General features: G+C 48.6%; 1 protein-coding gene across 1 annotated transcript; it reads right to left on the reverse strand.

The window, feature by feature from the left end:
• Positions 1 to 236: 236 nt before the first annotated feature.
• Positions 237 to 19,006, reverse strand: ZSCAN1 (zinc finger and SCAN domain containing 1). Its single transcript, XM_055309707.1, has 7 exons — positions 18,714 to 19,006; positions 17,156 to 18,427; positions 15,831 to 16,298; positions 7,585 to 7,673; positions 1,564 to 1,675; positions 1,295 to 1,369; positions 237 to 1,068 (listed from the first exon to the last, which is right to left on the reverse strand). Exons 3-7 carry the CDS (start codon positions 16,198 to 16,200, stop codon positions 266 to 268), a joined length of 1,449 nt encoding a protein of 482 aa, XP_055165682.1. The 5' UTR covers positions 16,201 to 16,298; positions 17,156 to 18,427; positions 18,714 to 19,006; the 3' UTR covers positions 237 to 265.
• Between the last annotated feature and the right edge of the window lie 691 nt (positions 19,007 to 19,697).

Below are 19,697 nucleotides of genomic sequence, written 5' to 3' on the forward strand. Positions count from 1 at the left end.
TCCCGGGTCTCCTGCAGGACGAGCCCTTCGGGGGTCACTGGCAGCGGGGGACCGGCGGGCGGAGGAGGTGGTGGGTCCCGGGTCTCCTGCAGGACGAGCCCTTCGGGGGTCGCTGGCATCGGGGGACGCGGCGGGGGTGGCGGGGCCCTGGTGGTCTGCAGGACGAGCCTTTCGGGGGGTCTGTCGCGCGGGGGACTCGGGGGGGGGCGGGTGGCCTGCAGGACGAGTCCGCCGGGGGTCGCTGTCGCGCGGGGCGCGCGTCCGCTCACTGCGCAGTGTGCAGTTTCTGGTGGTCGAGGAGGTGGACCATCCAGGGGAAGGCCTTCCCGCAGACGCCGCACTCGAAGGGCCGCTCTCCTCCAGCGGCCTCCCCGCGCGGGTCTCCGTCCGTGTCCTGAGCCTGCCCGGCCGCTTCCAAGGGGCCGGCCTCCCCTGGCCCCTCGCCCCCGCCGCGCCGGGGCTTCTTGCGCGGCTGCTGCAGCAGGTGGATCTTCCGGTGCTCCCCCAGGACGGAAGCGTGCAGAAAGGCCTTGCCGCACTCGGGGCACGGGAAGGGCCCCTCTTCCAGGTGGCGCTTCTGATGCTCGATGAAGTGAGTGACCCAGGTGAAGACCTCCCCGCACTCGGCACACGCGAAGGGCCGCGTCCCTGAGGGGACTTGGGTTGCTGCTGGGCTCCCCGAGGAGGGGGCAGCAGCCGGTTGTCCCGCTTCTCCAGGGGAGGCTTTAGTGTCTTTGAGTAAGGGTAGGCGAGTGCTGCCGACATCGCGGTCCCCAAGTCTCTTTGGGGGACTGGTGCTCTGAGCACCTGGGAGGGTGGGGTCTGCAACCAGGCTGGGCTGAGGGCTCAGGTGCAGGGGCCCCTCTGGTGCAGGCCCTTGGCCTCTGGTGCCCTTAAGCACAGCGTCCTTGGGGGTAGCCCCTGCCTGCCTTACACCCTCTTCTGAAGCCTGAGGTGTGTCCTGGGCCAGCCTGGGGAGGGAGTGTCTGTTCCTCAGGGCTCTGTCCCCAGTCTGCCCACAGGGAGGTTCATCCCAGACGCTAGGCTTCAGAGGCAAGCAGCCCAGGCCTGGGGAGGGTGAGGGAGAAGCGTTAATTGTTAGGGAGAGGGCAGGGACCAGGCCACACCCTGGGCACCTCCCTGCCCCTTCTCCCCCCAGGGACACACAGAAGAACAGGCAGCCAGCTGCCTGTACTTAGTAGAGCCTTAGTGCCCTCAATGCTTTCCTCTACTAAGATAAAGGGTAAGTGGGGTTGGGAGGCAGATCCCACACCCCAGACCCCCTTGTCCTCACCTGGGCAGGCAGCTGAGGGGACCCCATGCTGCAGCATCTTCTGTGTGTCTGCCTTCATGCTAGGAGGCCGAAGCCCTGGTCAAGGGGTGGAAATGTTTGAGTGGCTGCTGCAGGACGGGGTGGGGGTGGGGGTGCTATCAGTCCCCACTTTGGTGGGCCCAGTTTCTGGGGGAAGGTACAGAGTTCATCACCAAACCCCCCCAACACTGCCATCAGCAAAGTCTAAACCTTCCCAGCCCTTAGGATTGCTGTAGGACCCAAACACTCACCGAGTGAGCCCAGGGTGCAGGATGCCTCCGCCCCCGCCCTGGTGTGGGGACTTCGCTGGGGCTGGGCAGGCTGCGGCCACTCGCCCTCCTGGGGGAGCCCCAGCTCCGATGCCTGGAATGGCAAACACAGTCCCGCTCAGCAACTGCCCCACACCGCCCAGGGCTTGGAGCAACCACCAGAGGGCCATCCACCCGGTGCCACCAGAGCAGAGGGACAGCATTGCTTCCTTTAGAAAATCCAGGAATAGCAAAACTAAAGCCACTGCTCCCCGACAAAAAGGTGCCAAAAAAAAAAAGCCACCAAACCAATAAACAGTATTTAGTAAGAGTTTATTGTGCATATAAAAATAGTCTACGAACTGGGAGCTTTCAAATCCAAGACTGATATGAAGCCTGGATGACCATTACTACAGAGGGAGTTTCCAGACAGCAGGGGCTGGCTCAGTGATTATCTTACACTGTGTTTAGGAAGGTGATTTAAGTTTCTTTACTGATCATTTCCTTGAGGCTTTTGCATGAGGTGCCCCAGGTTATGTTCCACTTGTTTTGCAGAACACACTAAATGAAGTCTCACTTATGTTGTACGTGGTTTTGTCAGCTCAGGGAATGTTCAAGTCTGGTCTCTATTTTGTATTTAATTTTAACACCCCAAATGCACATTCCCAGTGGGCTGTTACTAGGACTGGAGAAATAATTCAAGGGCCCCCCTGTGCAAAATGAAAACGCAAGTCCTCTTTGTGATGGTTAATTCTAGAAGTCAATATGACTGAGCTAAGGGATGGCCCAGTAGCTGGTAAAGTTTCATTTCTGGTATCTGTGGGGGTGTCTCCAGGGAAGACTAGCATTTATACCGGCAGTCTGAGTAAAGATCATCCTTACCAATGTGGGTGGGCATCACCCAATCTGTGGAGGGCCCAAGTTGAACACAAAGTCAGAAGGGTGCATTTGTGCTCTGCTTGAACTGGGACAGGCACCTTCAGCCCTCAGACATTGGACCCCTCTTGATTCTTGGGCTTTGGACTTGGACTGAGACTGAGATTCCTGTGGTCTTTAGACCTTTGGGCTTGAGATGGAGCTCCCTGTCCTGGAGACAGCTTTTTGGTGTTCTCTAGCTTGCAGACAGCAAATCAGGGGCTCCTTGACCTCCATAATCATGTGAGCTAGTTCCTTTTAATATGTCTCTCTATATATTTCTATATAAATCCTACTGATTTTGTTTCCGTGGAAAGCCCTGAATAGTACATCCTTACTTGAATACCACTGATGATTTTACAGCAACAAGAGAGCACTGGGCCCTATGTAAGGACTGAGGTCAATATCACTTGTGAGGTTCTGAACTGCCCCTCACAGCTGCATTGTCCCTAAGAACAAGCCCCCCAGAAGGTGATGAGCAGTGGGGGGGGGGGCTCCAGGTCTCACTGGTCATCAAGTGTGACCATGACAATGGAGGGTGGAAGGGTTGAGAGGGGAGGCTATGGACCTGTGCGTGTACGTTTGTGTGTGTGGTGGTGAGGGGCATGTTAATTCCCCTGACTTGGAAGCATGGGCCACCATCCAGAGAAGTCTGAAAATTACAAACACACTTGGGCCAGGCACAGAAACCAGGACATTTCTGAGCCTTCTCTATAGCTCCAAATACAAAAAATGTCCCCCAAAGTCCTTTTGACCAGGGCTCTGATCATTCCAGGCACAGTGCAGGGCAGTGAGTGGGATGTGGGGACCCACATCTGTCATCTAACCAGCCAAGAAAAAGAAAAGAAGAACAATGGGAAATGTGAATGCCAACCAGCCATTTACTGCTGATGAGGGATTACTGTTAATGATTTTAGTTGAGGCAGTAGAGCTGGGTTGATGTCTAAAAAAAGAGTGTTGGTGGTTTGCCAGGGGTGTTTGGGTGTGTGGGTGTGGCTATAATAGATGAAGGGGTCAAAAGGTACAAACCTTCCGTTGTCAAACAAGTAAGTCCTAGGCCTATAATGTACTGCTTAACTATAGTTAATAATACTGTATTGTGTATTTAAAAGTTGCTGAGGGAGCAAATCTTACAATTCTCATCACAAGAAAAAATATTTGTAACTTTAGATGTTAAGTAGACTTACAGTAGTTGATCATTTCACAATATATACATATATTGAATCATTATGTTATATACCTAACATAATGTTCCATATCAATTATATCTCAATAAAAAATAAAAATAAAAACATAGATATAATTGGGGGGGAAAAAGTCCTTGAAGGGCAAGCTCTACTTGCAATGCATGGAAATGGCGAGTGAGCATATCTGTGATTTCTAAGGGGAGAGTCCAGGATGGAAGAGAGCTTTCCATCAACAAACCTGGCTATGTGTCAAGCACTTACGGCCCATCTGGGGCTGACTTCATCATGTGCCAGAAACAGTGCCCAGGGCCTATGAAAATTTTTGGAGAAAGGAGTTTCTTGCAATAATGTTTAATGTCTTTTAAAATCAGCCAGAAAAAAAAAAAGAATATAGTGATTATTCCAGCCTGGAATATGTTCATCTTTATACCAAATGGTCATAAAATATAACTTACTATTTTGTGGAAGCTCATGAGTATAACTTTGATATAATTCTTATGGGACAAAAATTCTTAGGGCCCACAGAAGTCCTACTACAACCCTGGGTCCATTAGTTTATTCTACTTTGGTGTATGTAGTGTACTAGTTTCCCGTGGCTGCTATAGCAAATCATGAGAAACTTAGTGGCTGAAAACCCAAATTTCTCTTATAGCTCTGAAGGCCAGAAGTCTGAAATCAACTTCTCTGAGCTAAAGTTAGTGTCCACCAAGGCTCATTCCTTCTGAAAGCTCCATGGGAGAATTTGTTTCCTGGGCTTTCTCAGCTTCTAGACACACCCATATCCTTTTTCTTTTTAATAATAAATTTATTTTTTATTGGTGTTCGACACACCCATATTCTTTGCCTTTTGGCCCTTCCTCCATCTTTACTGCCTCTGTGCCCAGGTCACTGTCCTGCCTTGTGTATTAAACCTCCTCTACCTCCCTCTTATAAGGACTCTCGTGATTACATCTGGAATCCAATCAGATAAACCAGGGTAATTTTTTCTCATGTTCCTACCTTAAGTACACCTGCAAAAAGCCCCTTTTTCCACCTAAGGTAACATTCCCAGGTTCTAGGGATGAGGACAGGAACGTTTGGTGGGGCAAAGGGGGGTGGTGGGAGCATTATTCAGCCTACCACATGGTGTATGTTTGGTTTTCCACAATAAAAAAAATTTTTTTTATTTACTTATGATAGTCACAGAGAGAGAGATAGAGGCAGAGACACAGGCAGAGGGAGAAGCAGGCTCCATGCACCGGGAGCCTGACGTGGGATTCGATCCCGGGTCTCCAGGATCGCGCCCTAGGCCAAAGGCAGGCACCAAACCGCTGCAGCACCCAGGGATCCCCACAATAAAAATTTTTATAAGAAGATATTTCCTCTGGGATCCCTGGGTGGCACAGCGGTTTGGCGCCTGTCTTTGGCCCAGGGCGTGATCCTAGAGACCCCGGATCGAGTCCCACGTCGAGCTCCCTGCATGGAGCCTGCTTCTCCCTCTGCCTGTGTCTCTGCCTCTCTCTCTCTCTCTCTCTCTCTCTCTCTCTCTCTCTCTGACTATCATGAATAAATAAATAAATAATAAAATCTTAAAAAAAATAGAAGATATTTCCTCTTGCAAGCCTAAAACAAGATAAGAATAACTTTTTTTTTTCTCCCAGCCATAACAGGACAGAGATAGAGAAATTCATGCAGGTGAATTCAAGGATGGAGGTGATCTGCTGTTGATAGCAACAAAGGTATACGGGTGTTTCTTTGGTGGGATGAGCTCTTCTGCAGAGCAGTGGGTGTATTATCTTTTGTCTCATGTTTTTGTTTAGATGTCTTTTTTCTGTTGTTATTAATTAAGTAAAGAATGAAAATGGCCTCCAGGCAGAACATAGTAGCCAAAGAAGAAACAGAATACAAACTAGTGGGTCTTTCAAAAACTGGCCATGCAAATCAGAAAACCTCAAAATGATACCAGACCCCAGCATCATAAGGAGGGGTGGTCTCTGGGGACAAAGAACGGACTAGACTTTGGCTTGATGGAAAATATTATCACTTTTTAGTAGTTCCTTCATTTTTCTTAATTTTAATTATATAAGAGTGTGTGTGTGTGTGTGTGTGTGTGTGTGTGTGTGCGTTCATGTCCAGGTCTGTGAATTTTAGCACATATATAGATTCGTGAAACTACTACCATAATTAGGACCAGAATGATTCCATCACCCAGGGAAAACTCTTTCATGCTACCTCTGTCTACTCACATTCTCCCTCTGCCCAGAACTCTTGCCTGGAAACCACTGATCTATTCTCTGTGGCCATCATTTTGTCTTTTTAAGAATGTCATATAAATGGGATTTCATAGCATGTACCTTTTGAGATTAACTGTTTTGACAGCACAGTGCCCTTCAGATCCATCCAAGTTGTGTGTGAATCAAGAGTTTCTTCCATGATATTGCTGGGTAGTATTCCATGGTGTGCAGGATAAATGATTGTTTATCCAATCACACAGGTATGTGGCTTGTTTCCAGTTTTGGGCTACTACAAACAAAGCTGCTATGAATATTTGTGTACAGGTTTTTGTAGGAACATAAATGTTTGTTTCATCTGGGTAAACATCCAATCCCAGAAGTGGGATTGCTAGGTCATACATCATGTTTATATTTAACTTTGTAAGAAACAACCAAACCATTTTCTAAATTGATTTTACCACTTTGCATTCCTATCAGTAATGAAACAGTTCCAGTTTTTCCACACCCTTGCCAGCACGTGGTGCTGTCCCTCTTTCTACTTTTAGCCATTGCAGTAGGTGTGCAGTGATATCTCATCATGGTTTTAATTTGCATTTCCCTGATGGCTAGTGATCTTCAGCATCTTTCCATGTGCTCATTGTAAAATTCCCATTTTTAAAAGGGAAGCACATGCCTCCTGTCCTTATGCTCTCTGAGCATGGACATAGAAAATAAAAGGGAGCCACAGATGCTTTGAGGTTGCTCGCCAATGGTGTGGAGGCACATGGGAGGGGAAGATGGCAGTATAGGTCATGAGGAAGGCCACACGACCCCAACTGAGAGGTAGGATGTCTCAAGGACACCCAGACTGACAGTGATGTGCAAGGGATGAAGATCCTGACAGGGGTTTAGAGTTGGGGGTTAAACATTCGAGAGAGTGGCAAATTAGTGGGAGACAGAGGGGCTTTTGGTCTGAAGAAGGGGGAGGTCACAGAGGTGATGGGAGGTGAGAACAAGGTGCTGTGAATCTACTTGATGCCAGAGGGAAGGGAATGTGGTTTGGTTTTTGTTTATTTTGTGTTTTGCCTGTTAACAAATCTGTTTTAATCACTCCAGTCCCTGCTGGGGGGCCTTTCCCCATCACTCTGTGAGCTCTAGCCAAGTTTCCATCATAAACCATGATCCCCTCTCACTTGGGCCCTTTGCAAAAACAGATCTTGCTGTTGGGGATGCCCTCTTGGAGTCTTTCCCAGCCTCTCCAAGAATCCACAGTGTTCTCAGGTAAAACACTACTACAGATACTAATACTACAGATGGGATCTGAGCCAGGACACCCAAGCTTCTGTGTGGTAGCACCTGGAATGGCAGCACTGGAAATCTTTTGATATACTCAGCATGCAGTTGTGGATTATATACGAGGATGGGGACCTCAGCATCTGGCTGCTGACTGGTAAAGGACTGGCAGATGACCTGGGTGGAGGGAGATGAAGATGATGTCTAGGGGGTCTGCAGCAGATCACAGCCCTACTAACTGTATTTTGCCCAGCACTGAGCTGCAGCAAATTTTGGGATTTGTGGGATAGGTTGGAGGTGTGGAGTTCAGGCTTCCTGGGAATTTGGGGGAGAGCCTTGCACAGAGCTTGGATGGGATGTCCTTCAACCTGTCACAGCACTGATGTTCATGGTGCCCCAGGGATGTAGGAGCATGGAGCCAGGGGCCCTGGGCTCACCTGGGATAGGTCTTTCTGGGACCTCAGACTCTTCCCGTCTTCCTCCTCGCTGATGCTCCTGTCCTGGTGGTCGGTGAGAGATACCAGAACTGGGCGGGAGAAAGGGATGGTGAGAGGCCTGTGTGACTCAGAGCCCCCAAATCCCCAGATTTCCTGCACAAGGAGGATAACACATCCCAGGAGCATCTCTGAAGAACCCCAGTAAGGCCAAGGCAAGAGCAATAGTATGCCACTGCCTTTATCTTCCAACAAGCTTCTAACTGCAGCCCCATCCTCCTGATCCAGACCTTTCCATGGCTGCCAGGCATGAGGCCATGGTAACATAAGAGGCAGCTGAGGACAGATCTTCTCACCTAACACTCTACGCCCATTTGTGCCCCTGAGAGGCCCATGAGGACATTTCCTGCAGCACTGATTAACTCAGAAAGCCTGGACAGGGGTCTCATCCCACAACTGGAATCTTCCTGAAGTGGAATGCAGTAAGGTAGCAAAGATGGTTGAAGCAAGGCCCCATGGATCTACCACAGAACATATTGTAGGGGGACAAAAGCCAGGGCAGGATAGCAGTTACAAAGGCACACCATTTATAGGTTTAGGACATGGGAAACAGAGCCATACACTGTTACAAAATAAGAGGGAAAAGGACAAACATGCACATGCAATGAGAAATTCAAGGCCTTTCCCCCCTCTGGGGCAGCAGGGAGAGAAAGAGGAATGTGGAGGAGACCTGCACTGTTGACCCAGTGTGTCATTTCTCTAAATAACCTAAAGCTGCCTTTCAGGAGGTTAGGCTCTGAGATGGCTTCATGGAAGTTATATGCGTGTTCATTATAATATTTTCCATACACTTTTATAGGCTGAAAAAGTGTCATATAAAAAGCAAACAGTTGCTTTGGAAGGCACTTTGACAGTTCCTCAAAAAGTTATATGTTGAGTTACCATATGACCCAGCACTTCACCTCCTTAGGTGTTCCCAAGAGTAATGAAAACATGTCCACACAAATATATGTATGTGAACGTTCATAGCATTGTTCATCATAGCCAAAAAGTGGAAACCCAAAGGTCCATCAAATGATGAATGAAGGAACAAACTGGTATATCCATACAATGGAATATTTTTCAGCCATAAAAAGAATGAAGTACTGATAGATTTTACAACATAGATGAACGTTGAGAACTTTATGCTAAGTGAGAGAAGCCAGACACAAAAGGCCACATATGACTTCATTTATATGAAATGTACAGAACAGGCAAATCCATAAAGACAAAAAGTAGATTAGTGATCTGGGGGAAAGCTACAGGGACTGGGGGAGAGAGGAGAATGGGGAGTGACTGCTAATGGTCTGAGGTTTCCTTTTGTGGCGAACAAAATGTTCAGGAATTAGGTGGTGATGATGGTTGCACAACTCTGTGAATATACTAAAAATCACTGAATTGTATATTTTTAAATGGGTGAATTATATGGCATGGGAACTCTGTTTCAATAACATTATTTTTAAAAGCAAACAGGAAGGTAACATCACCAAAAATGGCAGAGTAGGGAGCTCTCAAAATCAGTATCTCTACTGAAACAACAATTAGCCAGCCTTTATCTCTGAAAAAATTTTTAGAGATAACTTTTGGGAACTTGAATCTGAAAAAAAAAAAAAAACAAAAAACAAAAAACCAAGAACTTACAAGGAGGAGGGAATGCTTAATGAAAAAAGAAGCTATTAAATTTCAACCAGAAGGTGTTGTGGCATTTTTACTTACCTGCCTACCAGCCCCATTCCAAAGGTAGGAGGGGCTGTGTGGATGACAGTCCGTGGAACTGGTATGGCTTGCTGAAGCCATAGGGGGCAGATCTTGTTCCCAAAGCATTACATTTGCGTGTTTGTCTGGTGACCTGTCTGGTGACTCCCTGAAGGATTGGTTCAGGGGTTTACCTTTGTTATGCCCTCTCAGAACCTTCAGGACTGGAGTGGCCTCCAGAGCAGCATTTGTCAAAAGCATTTAAAGGCATATACTAAAAATAAATAAATAAATAAATAAATAAATAAATAAATAAATAAATAAATAAATGCAGGCATATACTAGCCACAACCACCTGAAGCAGGGATAACAGATGGAGCAAGCAGCAGAGATACCAAGAACCCTAGGAAAGAAGAGGCTGGAGAAAGAGGTACATGTGGGAATAAGGGCTTTTACTGGGGAGTCTAGCAGGCCATGCATATAATCAGGGCTAAACACATAGTAGAAAACATGAAAAGTTCCCAAGCTTTCATCTCTGATTGATCTTTAGGCCCCCCTGTAACCCAGAAGTGAAGGCTCAGGAGAGTTGTATATGGAGAGGCTAAGCATTGAAGGAGTACCTCAATTCAGAGCTAACCTACAAAGACGAGGAGTGTTTTGTTGGCTCCATGCATTTAAGGAAATGCATATCACTAGGTAGCCACTAAATTAATGAAACAGAAACTTTAGTGAGAACACACAACAAAGAATGTAGTATTTACAAGAATAGTTAGGTTTCCAAAATAGGGCACCTGGGTGGCTCTGTTGGTCAAGCATCTGCCTTCTACTCACCTCATGATCCTGGGGTCCTGGGATTGAGCCCTGCATCAGGCTTCCTGCTCAGCAGGGAGTCTGCTGCTCCCTCTCCCTCTCCCCCTCCCAACCGCATTTGTGTGCTCTCTTACTTTCTCTATCTCTCTTAAAGAGATCACAGAGGGAGAGGGAGTGGGAGAAGCAGACTCACCACTGAGCAGAGAGCTTGATGTGGGGCTCAATCTCAGGACCCTGAGATCATGACCTAAGCCAAAGGCAGACACTTAACCAACTAAGCCACCCAGGCATCCCAATAAATAAAATCTTTAAAAGAAAGAAAAAGAAGAAGGAAGGAAGGAAGGACCGACGGAAGGAAGGAAGGAAGGGGAATCCCTGGGTGGCGCAGCGGTTTGGCGCCTGTCTTTGGCCCAGGGCGCGATCCTGGAGACCCAGGATTGAATCCCACGTCGGGCTCCCGGTGCATGGAGCCTGCTTCTCCCTCTGCCTATGTCTCTGCCTCTCTCTCTCTCTCTGTGACTATCATAAATAAATAAAAATTAAAAGAAAGAAAGAAAGAAAAGAGAAGAAAGAAAGAAAGAAAGAAAAGAGAAAGAAAGAAAGAAAGAAGAAAGAAAGAAAGAAAGAAAGAAAGAAAGAAAGAAAGAAAGAAAGAAAGAAAGAAAGTTTCCAAAATAAACAATTACAACCCACAGTAAGCAGCATAAACCAGCCCTGGGGAGGGAAGATATCTGATCTCCAGAGTTATCACGTTATATTATCAAATATTAAAAATACCCAGTTCCCAACAACAAATTAAGAGGCATGCAAAGACCCAAGAAAGTATATCTTATTTACAGGAATAAGAAGAAATGAATGGAAACTGTCCATGAAGAAGCCCAGACACTCGACTTACTAGACAAAGATTTTAAATCAACTGTCTTAAATAACTTCAAAGAGCTAAAGGAATCCATGAACAAAGAGCTATAAAAAACCAGGAGAATGATGTTCTCAACAAATAAAGGAGGGCAGCCCAAGTGGCTCAGGGGTTTAGTGCCACCTTCAGCCCAGGGCATGATCCTGAACAAGTCCCACATCAGGCTTCCTGCATGGAGCCTGCTTCTCCCTCTGCCTATGTCTCTGCCTCTCTCTGTGTCTCTAATGAATGAATTAAAAAAAAATAAAAAAAACAAATAAAGGATATCAAGGAGAAATTATATAAAGGAACCAAATAGAAATTCTGGAGCAGAGAAGTACAATAACTAAAATGAAAAATTTGCTAGAGGGGTTTAACCTCAGATTTAAACTGGCAGAGAGGGATCCCCGGGTGGCGCAGCGGTTTGGCGCCTGCCTTTGGCCCAGGGCGCGATCCTGGAGACCCGGGATCGAATCCCACATCGGGCTCCTGGTGCATGGAGCCTGCTTCTCCCTCTGCCTGTGTCTCTGCGCCTCTCTCTCTGTGACTATCATAAATAAAAAAAAAAAAAATTTAAACTGGCAGAGAAAAGGATCAGTAAGTTTGAAGATAGGTCAATTAAAATTATAGTCTGCAGAGTAGAAGAAAAATGAACAGGGCCTAAGGTATTTGTGGGACACATAAAATCCACCAACAGACATATAATGGGAATTCCAAAAGGAGAAGACAGAGACAAAATATTTGAAAGAAAACAATGGTTGGAAACTTCCTAAAATACATGAAATATTTGAATCTACACATTCAAAGAAGCTGAACAAACTCCCAATAAGATGAACTCAAAGAGATCCACACTGAAACACACTATAATCAAACTGTCATGTGGTTCAACACATCAAAATCAAGCTACGTGATGCACCATATTAATAGACCACATGATCATCTCAATTGACAGAAAAACCATTTGTTGTAATCTAATGCCCTTAATGGTAAAAATATCATAATTATGAGGGACTGAAAACTTACTTCCAATAAAGAATAAGGAAAGGATGTTTACTTTTACCACTTCTATTCAACATTGTACTGGAAGTTCTAGCAAGAGCAAGTAGGCAAGAGAAAAAAAGTCATCTAAATTGGAAAGGAAGATGAGATTGTGAGTTCGAGCCCCGCCTTGAGGGTAGAGATTACCTGAAAATAAAATCTGTTAAAAAATAAATAAATTGGAAAGGAAAAAGAAAAATTATCCCTATTCACAGATGGCATGAGCTAATAAGTGAATTCAGCAAAGTTACAGGGTACAATATCAACCCATAAAAATTAGCTGTGTTTCTGTAAAACAGCAATGAACAACCCAAAAAGGAAGCACAAAAAATTTCATTTACAATGAAAGAATCAATTTTACTTACAGAATCAAAAAGAATAAGATACTTAGGAATAAATTTAGCCTGAGAGATACAAGACTTGTACACTGAAAACTGGAAAACTATTACTGAAAGGAGTTAAAGAAAAATTTTAAAAATAACATTATTATTAATTATTGTTATTAATAAATACATTGTGTTCATGGAATGGAAGACTTAATATCATTAAGATGGCAACACTCTTAGTGATCTACAGGCCCAATGCAATCCCTATCAAAAGCCATTTTCTCTTCTTTTTGCAGAAATGGAAAAGCTTGTCCTAAAATTTATATGGAATTCCAAGGGACCCAGAAGAGCCCAAACAATCCTAAAATAGGACAGAGTTGGAAGACACATATGCCCTGATTTCAAAACTTACTACAGAGCTACAGTGCTGGCATAAAGATAGACATACAGAATGGGAAAGAATTGAGAGTCCTGAACTAAGCCCATATATATGCATGGCCAAATACCAGAACCATTCAGTAGGGGAAAGAAGGGTGTTTTCAACAGTGGTGATGGGACAATTGGTAAGCCACATGCAAAAGAATAAAGTTGCACCCTTAGTTTGTACAGTATACCCAACTAGTGCCTGCTAGTTGCCAAACACCCAACCTTGGTTCTTCCTGCTAATTCTGTTCACCCACCCCTTCCCTTCTGTATTGGCTATGCACCCACTAGGTATCTGGTACTACCCACTGTCCAGAAACCATGGAAAGTGGATGCAGAACTCTTGCTCTGCAAGAAGTTTATGTGAAGCTCATATAAACTAGGACAGAGAATAGGCATGCAAGGAAAGGATAAATGCTATAAATATCACAGAGGGGTGAGGACCCTGGAGAACACAAGTAGGGTCCTGTGTGGTAGCCTCTCAGAGGATATGGATGTCTGAGCCAGGTCTAGATGATGAGCTGGCTACCCCTGCACCCAGTGAGGGCCAAGGCTGCAGGGCTATAGGGAGGTGAGGCCCTGGAGGCAGATGATAAAGGTACATAGCCAGGACAGGGATCCACTGCAGGGCTGGCATGGGAGGAGCTGACCCTCTGCTGCTGTGTGGTTAGAGGATAGGATGATGAGTGTGGGAAGAGCAGAGCGCTGAGGCTAACAACCTTTTGATTGCTGAGGCATCCATTTCAAAGACCTCCATCTGGAATAAACAATTTCTGCTGTATGACACAGCTACTCACACACATACACACACACGAAAAAAAAAAAACCAACAACAACAGATAAGGGGATCCCTGGGTGGCCCAGTGGTTTAGCACCTGCCTTTGGCCCAGGGGCATGATCCTGGAGTCCTGGGATCAAGTCCCACATCAGGCTCCCTGCATGGAGCCTGCTTCTCCCTCTGCCTGTGTCTCTGCCTCTCTCTGTGTGTGTGCCTTTTATGAATAAATAAATAAAATCTTAAAAAAAAAAGATAAGGAATTGGGCTTCCCCCACTCATGGAGGTCCCTCATTCAGGAAGCCTTGGGTCGTCTTGATAACTGACAGTTTGGGTGACCAAATTCTCCCTTCTCACATCCTAATTCCCACTCTTCTGCTTTAAGTTAGCCAATAAAGAGTATACCTCGGAGACCCTAGTCAGGCCCAATAAAGGTAGAGCCCCAGGTGTACACTCTCTCTCCCAGTACTCTCCCTCTTGTGCCCAAGAGCATCACTATCAATAAATAGGCTGTAGTGATCACAACACTCCTTGGCACCCAGGTTCAATGCTGGGCCAGAGGGAGGGATATATCATGGACTAAGAGACCTATTCAGTTATTTTTCCAGACACCAGCCATCAGGGACTTCCAAGTGGAAATATTGGGTCTATCTTCCCCCTGCGCTTGCACCATAGTGACTCCAGAGGGCCACCCAGAAAAGAGGAGAGCCAGGCTCCTGCTGGATTCTATCTGGGCTTCAGGCACCCAGCCCACAGCCCTGCTCTAGCCAAGCCCCAGGCTTCCTTCCCTCAGTGCACATCTCATCCTAACCCTTCCCACTCCTCACCCCCTGGGAGCTTTCCTTCCCGAGGAATGAAGCCCAATCTTGAGGCAGCAGCATGCAGATGCCTCCTGCTTGTGTCCCTGACTTCCAGGCATTCATGTGAGAGGTAGAGATGCCTCATCAGGTCCAGTCACCTGCTGCTCCAACTGCCTCACTGTCCACAGGACCACAAGTTGGCCCCATGTAAAACACGTACAAGATCCCTTTGCTAAAAAATGATAGGGAACCTCAAGATGGCAACAGTGAAGCATTAATGCCAGCCTGGGCCTCCTAACTTGAGGCCCTAGGGTGTGCATGGTTCCACCAAGGGCCAGATGTAAAAACTTGTGGGCCCCTTAGTCCCTGGAACAGTGAGTTCCAAGAGCCACTTTATCTGCCTTGCACATCTTCATGATTCCACAGGAACCTGGGAACAAGACTCCATGATGCCATCCAGTGCCTTCCAACTTGGACAATGCTCTTGCCTTTGCAAAATGTGACATGCAAAACTTTCCTGGGCATGTCGGCCAGCTTCCCTGCGGGCAGTATGGAGACCCGAGAAAACTTTCTTTAGATTTCAAGGCTTTTCTGCAGCTAGGGCCTGAAGACATTCTGATCACAGCACCTAAGCCAGGCCCTGAGGGTTGACCTACAGATGTTGTGATGGGGGTCTGCACTTCTGTTGACATTACTAGGAGTGAGGGAGCCTGGGGAGATGGCAGTTCTACACAGGGTTACAGGGGCAAGAAGGCATGAGGACAGAGCCCCTGAAGGAGAGAGGGGAGCCAAAGTAGAGAGGCAGTGTCAGCTCTGTCTGCAGACCCTGCAGCTACACAAGACTCCTCTGTTGAGTTCTCACCAACACCTGTTCTGTGACAGCTGCAGACCCAGGCATGAGTCCCCACAACTGGCCCCTGGGCCTCTGGGACTGGATGCAGGAGAGAAACGGGCAAGCTCTGGGATTTCTGGACAGGGCCTGGGGTGGGGGGTGTGGTCCACAGCACCTCATTTGGGGTCCTCCTGAGGGAGAGCAGACAAATGCGAAGCCACAGGCCAGATGGACACATGGTAAAATGGAGAAATCCTAAATTACCAACTGAGCAAGAGAAGTGAGGCAGACAGAGACGTGCAGCACAATGACATTTATGTACAACAAAAACACAGGTGTGTGAGAAGACAATGTGCACTGGCAGGACATGTGCAGGGAAGAGGTTTGCTCGGATGGCCTGGGCGCTGCTGATCGGGAGAGGGAACGGGACAGGAGCGGGTGTGTGTGGGGGGGGTGGGAGCAGGGCTGGGTGGATGCGACACTCTGAGTCCAAAAGGAAAAAGAAGCGCCATCCTTGGGCACCGGGCCACGGAGTCACTGGCCAGAACCCAAACCCGGCATCTGCTCCCCCCAACCGGCAGCCACTCGCTCTTAGGGGTGAGGCCCGTCCCCTCACCTTCCTGCTGCGACATCTGTGTGAGGTCCTCCACCAGGCTAGCGGCCTCTCTGCAGGTGCGAGGACCCTGCGACTGCACCCAGGTCCTCATCTTGCTGGGCAGCGCACCCAGGAACTGCTCCAGCACCAGCAACTCCAGCATTTGCTCCTTGGAGTGTGCCTCAGGCCGCAGCCACTGGCGGCACAGCATCCAGAGCTGGCCCAGTGCACGGTGTGGCCCACCTGCCACGCGGTACTGGAACTGTCGGAAACGCAGGCGCCAGGCCTCAGCATCCCCGGGGCTGGCCAGCTGAGAAGCCCTGTCCTGCTCCCCCAGGGCTGAGGTCTGGGGACTCCTGGGGGAGGCAAGGGCTTTGGCCAACGGGAGCATCTCTCCGGCCTCAGAGGGCAAGCAGGCTGGATCCCAGGACAGTCCCAGCAGCTCCAAACACAGGTAGCAGCAGGCAGATGCAGTCAGCAGTCAGGGGTCTGCAGAGAGGGGCAGGCGCAAAGTGGCCACATCAGATGGTGGCCACCACCTTGCTCAGGACTCCCCTCAGCTCCCCACCTCCTTGCCCTGACCCCCAGTTACCAAGTTGCTGACCTGAGCCCTCCCTATCTCATTCTGACCTAATCTTCCATATGACCCTCATGGGCTACATTGTGTTGAAGACGAGGAACTAACTGGTCACCACAGAGCCTTACCCACTGTTCCCACCCATACTCCTCTCTGATGTTGATCCCAGCTCAGCTGTCACCACACCAGGATGCCACCATGCTCTGGCTCAGGCTGTCACACTTATCTCATCTTCACTATGCTGTCTTCATGACTCTTACCTGATCGGGATCAGATCTCATTTCCTTACTTAGCTTAGTGTACATCTCCCACCTTCATTTATTTAGTCATTAACAGTTTCCTGAGCATCCAAGGGAATAGGATTCCTGCCTTGGTGGAGTAACCAGTACTGTCCAGCAGAACTTCCTATGGGGTCGGAAATGCTCTCCATCTATATCATCCAGTTTGGTAGCCACCAGCTGTATTATGTGGCTCCTGAGCACTTGAAATAAGGAACTAGACCCAGCCAGATATGCTATGTAATAGTGCAACAGAGGCCCTCTGCCTGGCTATGCTGTCTTTCTTGCCTTTTCTACTAAGTTAAGGCTGAGGGAGGAGGTAGTTGAGGACAAGGGGGTAGAGACTTTAAAAGCAGAGGGAAAGTGGGAAGAGCAGTGAAAAAAAAATAGCATTTTGTGTGTTTTCCAAGCTTCCTACGCTGAACATATAACTGAAGAAAATTTTGAAAATGTTAAAGTTGTAAAAATTAAAATGAGATTTTTTTCTATACTTGTACTCTGTGCTGATCCAGTAGTGAAGGTACAAACTGGCACGACCTTTCTGGAAAGCAAAGTGGCAGCTTGTATATCAAGATCATTCTGGATGTTCGCATGCTGTGAAATTTATCTGCAATTGGGACAAAGATTTAGGCACCAAGAATCACAACAAAAGTGCCCAACAGTTAAGCTTGGTAAGATCAATTACCCTCCCACCACATGGTGGAGAATTTGACTGCAAAATACACAGTAACATAACATGCGCAAGGGAAGCACACATGACATATGGATGATATGAGGTACAGGGGAAAGTGGGATGTGAAATGATATATGAGGGTCCCAAAAAGGGCCACTGGTAGCCAGCCATATGCTATGTTCTTTATACTTCTCTTAATCTCCCCTAAATGGTTATTTTGATCATGTGTGACCTTCAATGTGAAGAAAAAAAAAAAAAGAACAAAAACATTTAGGAAGGATTTTTAATGACATGGGAAATGCTTATGACAAGTGAAAAGTGGAGGAGTATTCCATGTGACTTTTTCCTTCTTGATCCTCTGGAGAACTTTTCATGTGCACGTGTGTGGGTTTTACAATCAGGAAGAAAGGAAAGGTGTACAAAAGCAGGGAGGGCGACTCACGAGGGCTGTGCCCTGCCAGCAGTCTTCCAGCCTGCTTCTTGATTCCGCTGGCCTGACTGGGCATTTACAAGCTCCGTCACCCCTGCTGAGACCACAGGCAAAAATACTCTTATGCTGTAGTAACACTTTCACATGTGTATTTCTGAAAAAGTAAAAGGGCTCGTTTGGCAGCTCCACGGATTTAAGCAGTCCTCGTGCTCTGGGATCTCAGACCTTACCCTTCTTTCCGGTGAGCAGGGAAGTGCGCCCCAGGCAGACTCCAGGGTGAAGAACTGCAGCCCCTCAGCACCCTCCAGGGTCCTGGGATGAAGTCTATGTGGGGAGAAGCTGAGATGATGGGGGGGATTTAGAAGGGGCCAAGGGGGACTCCTAGTTGAAGGCACCTAAGGCTACGGCGGGTGTCTGAGGCCCAAGTTGGGGGAACGATGTCCTCCTGTGGGGTCTGGACCAAATGTGGACCCCTGGCTGATGAGGACGCCGGGAAGTTGTGTGTGTGTGTTGGGGGGACGGTAGGGCTTGAAGCCTACATGGACAGTGCCGTGGTTTCGGGGTCCTGGAGATCCATTCTGAGGGTAACCTGGATTGATGCTAGGGAGTCTCTGAGTGTCACTGGCAGGACTCAAAGCCACGTGGACAGGCCAGGCTTACCTGCGGATGACACCGAGATGTGCCGCTGACACTGGGTCAGGTTCTGGCGGCCGGATTGGGGCGGGGGGGTGGGGAGGCTGGGAAAGGCCTGGGGTGGGGTCTGGAGTCGAAAAGCTGGGTGGAGAGGTTTCCTGCCACGGCTGACGGGGAGGGGAGATGCCGCCAAGCGGGACAGCGCGCCCCGGGCCCCTGCCCACCTCCACCTCAGTCCCCCCGCGTGGCCTGCGAGGCTCGCCCGTCTCCCTCATCCCCAGGGACCTTGGGGCCCCGCGACGGCTTCCCTGACCCGGTTCGGCCCCGCCGCTGGCCTCGGGATGCGCCTCCTGCCCGAGCCCGGATTCGTCTCCACCCGCGCTTCCTCTAACGCGATCCCGGCCAGCGCCCGCCGACTCTGGCGCCCTTGGCCCGCCCCCACGATCTCTTCCCCCGGCCGGCCAAGTCCGACGAAGGCACTGACGGACGAGGGACAAGCGGCGGGACGGCGGGACGGCCGGACGGGCCGCGGCGGACTCACCGCGCGCGGGCTCCGCTCCGGCCAGGGCCGCTCCATCATGGCGGCGCCTCGGCAGGCGAGCGAGTCCGGCCGCTGCCGCGCGGACTACAACTCCCAGAACCCCGCGCCCCGCGGGAGGCCACCATTGGCCCAGAGAGCCGCGCAGTGTCGCTCCGGAGCGTCACGCGTCGCGGGACTCCCCGGCGCGGGGGCGGAGTAGTAAAGACCGGGCTTCGCTGGCCAATCGGAAGCGGCGTGGGATGGTCCTTCGCCTCCGCAGTGCCGCCGAATTACCCCGGACAGCTTCGGTCGCCATGGCAAAGGGGCACGCCGCGTCGGAGCGGGGTGAGGAAGGAGAGTGGGTGGGGCTGCCTGAGCGCTGCTGTAAGGCCCTGGCTTTGTGGGAGCTGGCCGGCCGCAGGCCGGAAATTCGTCGTTTACAGTGCGTGTGTGTCTGCTTTACTACAGAACAGTCTCACATTGACTATGTTAACATATTTTAAGATCTGTCTATTTTAGGGACGCCTGAGTGGCTCAGTGGTTCAGCGTCTGCCTTCGGCCCAGGGCGTGATCCCGGGGTCCTGGGATCGAGTCCCACGTCGGGCTCCCTGCGTGGAGCCTGCTTCTCCCTCTGCCTGTGTCTCTGCCTCTCTTTCTCTCTGTGTCTCTCATGAATAAATAAATAAAATATTTTTAAAAAAGAAAGTTTAAGATATGTCTATTTTAATGGAGTATGTCCTAGAATAGGAATGGCCAGGTTTAGCCAATAAATAATAC

Source organism: Nyctereutes procyonoides, unplaced genomic scaffold, assembly GCF_905146905.1.
Source record: "Nyctereutes procyonoides isolate TBG_1078 unplaced genomic scaffold, NYPRO_anot_genome, whole genome shotgun sequence".
NCBI classification, from domain to species: Eukaryota; Metazoa; Chordata; class Mammalia; order Carnivora; family Canidae; genus Nyctereutes; species Nyctereutes procyonoides.

Coding starts and splice junctions, on each gene's coding strand:
- ZSCAN1 (XM_055309707.1), bottom strand. CDS start 16,200: ATGCTCCCGTTGGCCAAAGCCCTTGCCTCCCCCAGGAGTCCCCAGACC. Junction 1,676..7,584: donor CCCAGAAAGACCTATCCCAG/GTGAGCCCAGGG, acceptor TTGCCATTCCAG/GCATCGGAGCTGGGGCTCCC. Junction 1,069..1,294: donor CCCCTCAGCTGCCTGCCCAG/GTGAGGACAAGG, acceptor CACCCTCCCCAG/GCCTGGGCTGCTTGCCTCTG.